Source organism: Hylaeus volcanicus, chromosome 7 (genome assembly GCF_026283585.1).
Source record: "Hylaeus volcanicus isolate JK05 chromosome 7, UHH_iyHylVolc1.0_haploid, whole genome shotgun sequence".
NCBI classification, from domain to species: domain Eukaryota; kingdom Metazoa; phylum Arthropoda; class Insecta; order Hymenoptera; family Colletidae; genus Hylaeus; species Hylaeus volcanicus.
This window is the reverse complement of record NC_071982.1, coordinates 7,814,232-7,820,587: the sequence shown is the minus strand read 5'-3', so window position 1 is coordinate 7,820,587 and position 6,356 is coordinate 7,814,232. Positions and strand designations below refer to the sequence as shown.

General features: G+C 39.6%; 2 protein-coding genes across 2 annotated transcripts in view; one reads left to right on the top strand and one right to left on the bottom strand.

The window, feature by feature from the left end:
* The first annotated feature begins 1,571 nt into the window (after nt 1-1,571).
* On the top strand, nt 1,572-3,026 carry LOC128879319 (splicing factor YJU2). Its single transcript, XM_054128344.1, has 3 exons — nt 1,572-1,731; nt 1,815-2,540; nt 2,616-3,026. Exons 1-3 carry the CDS (start codon nt 1,708-1,710, stop codon nt 2,874-2,876), a joined length of 1,011 nt encoding a protein of 336 aa, XP_053984319.1. The 5' UTR covers nt 1,572-1,707; the 3' UTR covers nt 2,877-3,026.
* A 74-nt stretch (nt 3,027-3,100) lies between these two features.
* The window catches only part of LOC128879926 (interaptin), a 5,890-nt gene continuing 2,634 nt past the window's right edge, over nt 3,101-6,356 (bottom strand). Inside the window, exons 7-11 of the mRNA XM_054129499.1 lie at nt 5,798-5,937; nt 5,534-5,652; nt 5,100-5,452; nt 4,248-4,446; nt 3,101-3,148 (exon numbers count right to left, since the gene is read on the bottom strand). Of these exons, the coding sequence (XP_053985474.1) occupies nt 3,124-3,148; nt 4,248-4,446; nt 5,100-5,452; nt 5,534-5,652; nt 5,798-5,937 (836 nt within the window). The 3' untranslated portion in view covers nt 3,101-3,123. The remainder of the gene's footprint in view (nt 3,149-4,247; nt 4,447-5,099; nt 5,453-5,533; nt 5,653-5,797; nt 5,938-6,356) is intronic.

Genomic DNA, 6,356 nt, shown 5'->3' with positions numbered 1-6,356 from the left:
GACCCGAGTCATGTACCCACGACCTTGCGCTTAGCTGAATAACCTTTGTACGTAGTCGTGTATAACGCACTCGAGGCCGAATTGAATCCAGTTCCTCGAAGCAACGCGGCACTTCTACTTCTTCTACGGTCGCTTTCATCGTTCCAACGAATGCTCGCATTATATTTACGGATACTAAATTCACGCTACAGGGAACTTCCACCTTGAAAACGCTCGAAATAAAACCTAAAATCGTGCTAACAGGACATTTTCACTTTTGCTCGCATTTTCTATTTCTCGCGACGTGAATTTTTAATTAAAAAAAATCTGTAAAAATTTCGTAAGGTTCGCCTATCCGTCCGAAACGTCTCTGATTTTTTACAAAATTTTGCGTCTAGTAATACCTTGCAAAAACGTGATTTACGATTTTACCTCTTCTACCTCTCCCCCCACTCCCCTTCCCTAATTAAAAAATCTGTAAAAATTTCGTAAGATTCGCCTATCCGTCCGATACGTCTCTGATTTTTTACAAAATTTTTCGTCTAGTAATATCTTGCAAAAACGTGATTTACGATTTCACCTCTTCTACCCCCCCTCCCCCTCCCTCCCCATCCCGGAAAGCTAAGTCCCAGATATAAAATTCGACAAATATCATGTTTTCTGTTCTATAAGCTATCGAATGACCCATAGCAAATCGAATTTGACCCTCTTTCCCTTTCTCTCTTATAGCCTAACTATTACGAACGTTGGATGGATTTTGCGAATCTCGATATGGCCATTTTGCACGATAAAACAACGTTCATTTGAAACGAAACGACGCCATGTTGGCTAAAAAGCTCATCTCCCGCGAATAAATAGTACAAATAGATAGGCTGATACATCCTTCGTATAAAATAATTCGTATCATCGGAACAAATGTCATATCATAACACAAATCAAATAATATCGAATCTAATCACGCAGTTATTAATTGCATATATCAATTATAGAGAAATATTCTAATCGTCACTCACCGAACAGCAAGCGTCGAGCAGGTTCACCCCTCGAAATCGAATATCGCGGCTTACTTCTGCTATCCCGCTGCATCACCCTTCATTCTGCCTTTATAACACGTTTCGTATTAACGTATTATGTTTAGCAGCCTAATAAAGACGATTTATGCTCGATTTATTATCGGTGCAGCACGCTTTCTTCCGAAACCGAGAAGCTTCTTTGAGGAGAGGTAGAAAGTGACGCCAACTCTAATTACCGATCTCGTTCTCCAACACTAAACATATCGAACAATTAGTTAGTTTCTACTTTCAAATATCTTTGCCGTGAACAGTTTCGGTACATTGGTTTCAATTTCCTTTCGATACGTACCTACTTTATCTGCATTTTTCTGCTGGACGATCTGACGGCGCTGCATCGCTCGTACCTCCGGCACCAAAATGGCCGAATTAACGGCTTAGACGAGATACTTTTCCGATTTCGCGTCTTAGAAGAATTGTTTAAAATCAGCACGACAACTTTGTGCATGGAAGCGCGCCTGTAAGACGTTTCAACATTGACCGTGGCAGCACTGCATGGAGTCACCCTCCAATCAGCTCCAATCGTAGAGCTGACATTTTGTCGGCAAACATAACCTAACTTTTTAACCAGCTCGAATCTCTCCAGTGTTGTGTATTTACAGCAGATAATAAATTGCATATAATTTCGAGGGGAACTTTATCGAGTTAACCCAGCGACATGTCGGAACGTAAAGTTTTAAACGTGAGTAAATTTCTGTATTACGAAAACTGTAACAAGAATTATTTATCTATGTCATTGGTTAATACATGATATTTATATTTCAGAAATATTACCCGCCCGACTTCGATCCGTCGAAAATCCCTCGTATGAAATTGGCCCGTAATAGGCAATACACAGTACGTTTGATGGCTCCTTTTAATATGAGATGCAAGACTTGCGGAGAGTACATTTACAAAGGAAAGAAATTCAATGCCCGCAAAGAGGATGTTGAAGGCGATGATTATTTAGGTATACGAATTTACAGGTTTTACATAAAGTGCACCCGGTGCCTCCAAGAAATAAGTTTTAAGACCGATCCAAAGAACACCGACTATGAGATCGAAGCGGGAGCTACTAGGAATTTCATGGCCCTTAAATTGGCCGAAGAGCAAGCTCAAAGGGAAGAAGATGAGGAGAAAGAAGAGGAAGCGACTAATCCTATGAAACTTCTAGAGAAAAGAACATTGCAATCGAAACAGGAATTGGAGTTACTGGAATCTTTGGAAGAGTTGAAAGATTTGAATCGCAGACAGCAAACCATCGATTATGATCAAATGTTAGAACAATTTGACACTGTAGCTGCTAAACAGAGAACACAAAAAGAACAAGAGGAATATGACGAAGAATATATTAAATCAATATTTGGCAAAAAGCAGGCAAATACGACTGTTGTTGAAGAAGAAATTGTGGAACTAGATGAAAATGAAAGTATCGAACCTCCGAAGAAAATGGTTAAGAAAAACAAAAAGACAGAGGAAAGTAGCAGCGTTCTGAGAACAGATGAAGAAAAGGTACGTATATGAAATGCCAGTAATTGTTAGAGAAGTATTTGATAAAATTAATTAAACATTTCTCTTTGTTTCTAGGTTGGAGATAGTCAGTCTGTGAAAACATCCGATGCGTCGTTATGGTCCGAAAGCACGGGACCGTCTTCGAGTAGAAAGAATTTATTAGGTATAGTTAAAAGAAAAACAAATTTAGGTGTAAAAGTAAATTCAAATTCTACGGAAGAGAAAAGTAGTCAAAGTGCGAATACAATCACGTCTGAAAGTACAAACAATTCATCCCGCAATGCTCTATCCTTGTTAGGAGCTTATTCGGGCAGCAGCGAAAACGACAGCGATTAACACAATGTTCGATATTGTATATACAATTAAATTTAATAAAATTTATTACGAAATAAAATGTACCTATAAACACAGTATAAGATATAAGTAAGCATAGACGAATATATATATATAAATCGAAATACATAAATGACTTTTAATTTTACAAAATTTCAGATACGGAATTGCTACTTAATTTGTATGGATTTTTAAACACCACGAACGATACTTGCAATCGATGGTGTTTGAACCACCTTAAGAAAGTTCCTTACAGGATGCTGAAGCCTTTACCCCTAAAACATAGAAAACACAAGCGATCAGAAATGAAGAAATTAGGAATCGGTCTGTTTCAAAGGCTAGGCACTCTGTAAGAAACTTCCATATCAACGATGCAACATTGAAAACCGTAGCAGGGAGTACCTAGCCTATTAAATCAGACCATTTTTACTACACATTCAAATTTATTCGTAAACGTACATGATTACTTGTTCCAAATTGAAATAACACTAACAGGTGGAAATACGAGGACATTCGCAATTCATTGCTATACCATATCGCGTATGGTATACAAATGAATTATCGTATTATGTAGCGTTTAGACCACGCAGACCTATTGTATTAACCTACAATGATTCGAGCCATTCAAGATTTTACGAGGAAAAAATGTATAGCCTTTACTCTCACGGCAATGAAATGCTTTGGAATTATAGCAAAACGTCGTAAATGTCAGGGTATCGAAAGTCTCTTAGTAAAGTAGACGATAAAACGTATCTTTACAAATCGTCGTAACGAGATTTGGTCCTGTTCGTCAGCGGTGGTCGAATGGGATAACGATGACGACAATAGTCTTCTCTCTGATAAGAACTTAACAACTCCCTGCTACTATCGTCCATGTTATCAGACTCCTCGTGCAGATCGCACATCACGGTGGCGTACTTCCTACTTTCAACGGTTGCTGGTGGATCGTAACGATAATCGTCGTCGTGAAAATTCTCCCTACTAACTGAACCTTTGGTTTCTTCTAAGTTAGAGGTGTCTCCGAGCCAAGTATCGTCTTTGTCCGACCACTGTCCATCGTCTACTCGTAAAGGTACGACTTCCTGTCGACAACGCTCGCAAATGTAAGGTTGCTCCTCGTCAGAAGAAGTCTGTCGCGGAGTGTAATCCTCGTAGTCGTGCAAGGATTGATTGTCGGTATTGTCAGTTCGCGATGCGATGGTATTAATCAAGACGTCCGACCTACCACCCGAACCGTACCGGTTCTCGTTCGAGACATAGCGCAAATCGGAAGACCGTTGCAACGAAGGCTGATCGGAATCGCTAAAATAATCCTGCGACAATCTATCTTGGTCGCTGTTCGCGTCAACTTTAGAAGACGAGAACCTTTCGTACCGCTGTTCTTTGTTCCTCTGCAGAGCGAGCTCCAGTTGGGCGATGCGGTTCTCCAAACGCGTTCGTTGAGCTTGGGCACGGTCCTGCTGGTCCTCCATCAGCTTCACCATCTTCTCCAGACGCATTATCTGCATCTGCTTGGCTTGCAGAGACGAGTACAGCTCGTGGATCGCCTCTGTCTTCGCAGCAATCTTTTCGTTGTCGAATTATAATATTTACCAACTACCGCGGTATACTATTCTTATTCGCGTTTATGTGGTTAGGTACTCCGTAACAACTGAACGCATTTAACTGGGTGTAATGTAGAAATAGATTTTTAAATGTGAATGTTACCGGCGAAGTCGGTCGCGCGGTGAACGATCTGTAATTCATTTCTCTGTGAATTATTTTCATTCTTCATTATCTCTTAAACTATGCGACCAAATGAACATGCTGTAAAGGACAAATTTTATCTTCGTGAAATTTCTCATATCGTACCTAACAAGTACCATTCAAATGCACCTTATAAGTTCGTATTCATTTTTAACATAAAAATGGTTAGTGCGGTTTAGATGTGAAGCTAGCTGTGTCATCGCCAATATTTTTGTATTACGTATAATATAAAGTAACCAAGCAACGTTTTTCTACCGACTTGATTTACAAATTTTTGAGATTGCAAATTGGAAACGTGTTTGTATCGAAATAAAACATAGCTTATGTCACTCAAGGATAGCGTAGCTTTCTATTGCTGAAGAATGTTTAAAATCGGTTCAGTTGTTCCGGAGATTACCGCCTACATACAAACAAATAAACTTCATCTCTTTATAATACATATTAGTATAGATGAATATCTTTTGATGGCGGTATTTTTTTGTACCTTTTCAGTGTACTCGTTGTTCTCGTCGTTGTTCGACGAGTCGGTGTTTTCATGATCAACCTTGCCCTTCATCATGCTGAGCAACTCGTCCCTGGCCTTAAGGAACTTGTTCTGCTCGCGCATCACGCACTCGCGCTGCTCCAACTCCAGTTGTTTTTGGGTCAACGCGGTTTCCAGCTCCTCTTTCTGCTGGACAACACCAGCCAAATGATTACGGAGATCGGAAAGTTGTTGTTGAAGCTCGATCGTGTGGGCGCTTAGACCAGCTTTTCCACCTTCCCTCGATTGGGAGTGAAGGAGTGTCTGGATCTCTATCAACTGCTTTTCTAAGGTCCCATTTCTTTCTTGGCTGTATTCGATTGAAAACATTTGGTGTAATGATAAATTATTGGTATTGAAACGGGGTTATATTAAAGACAGATGGACTTACGCGTTTTTTGCGACCTTTTTCAGTTCGCAGTATTGCATCTTCAAGTTCTTGAGTTCGTTGTTTTTGAAGACCAGCTCCGTTGCCAGCTTCTCCCTCGTGTCGTCCTCTTCGTCGTTACTCTGGGCCCCCAAGAAGGGAAAGCAAATGATCAGAAATAATCGCGTATCGTAAACTGGAATAGAATAATATCTAACGAACGAAAAGTATCGAATCGAGTTCTTAGGACTTAGACGAAGACATGTCCCGAAAGTAGTGCAAACTAACGGCCGCTTGATGCATCACCGCCACGATCTCTTCCTTTTCCTGCTGTAGCTGCGCCAACATCTCCTTCTGCATCTCCACTTCCGCCCTTGCTGCTTGGAGCTCGTTGAACAACCGAACTTCGTTCTCCGAATGACTACCCTCTGAAAAGCAAACATCTTTTCAATTTATTCTCTCGTTTAACCCTTCGAGTGGCTCAGGAAATTTTCGTACGTATCCCGAGAAATGCCAGACTATTTTATTTTAAGCTTCACGAAATTTTTACACGATACTAAAAGCACGAGACTTCCTTCATAACTGAAAAAAAATACTAATGAAACGTTGTAGGTTTAACAAAAAATAAATTCGTATAAAGAAAATATTTTCGGAAGATCTGTAACTTGAATCTTGTTTGTAAACGAATATAATTTAGTGTTCTGTTAAAATGAATCTTTTCAGTTATTGTTTCTCCATTCATAATTGTTAAAAAATAAATTCGTATAGAGACAATATTTTCACAAAACTTTGAACTTGAATCTTGCTTGTTACATGATTTATTGTCTGCTAAAATGAATCTTTTCAG

Bases quoted from the DNA above. Each gene is read 5' to 3' on its own strand.
- LOC128879319 (XM_054128344.1), top strand. From the start codon at position 1,708: ATGTCGGAACGTAAAGTTTTAAAC. The intron at 1,732-1,814 runs GTGAGTAAATTT...TTTATATTTCAG, and splicing joins CGGAACGTAAAGTTTTAAAC to AAATATTACCCGCCCGACTT. The intron at 2,541-2,615 runs GTACGTATATGA...CTTTGTTTCTAG, and splicing joins TGAGAACAGATGAAGAAAAG to GTTGGAGATAGTCAGTCTGT.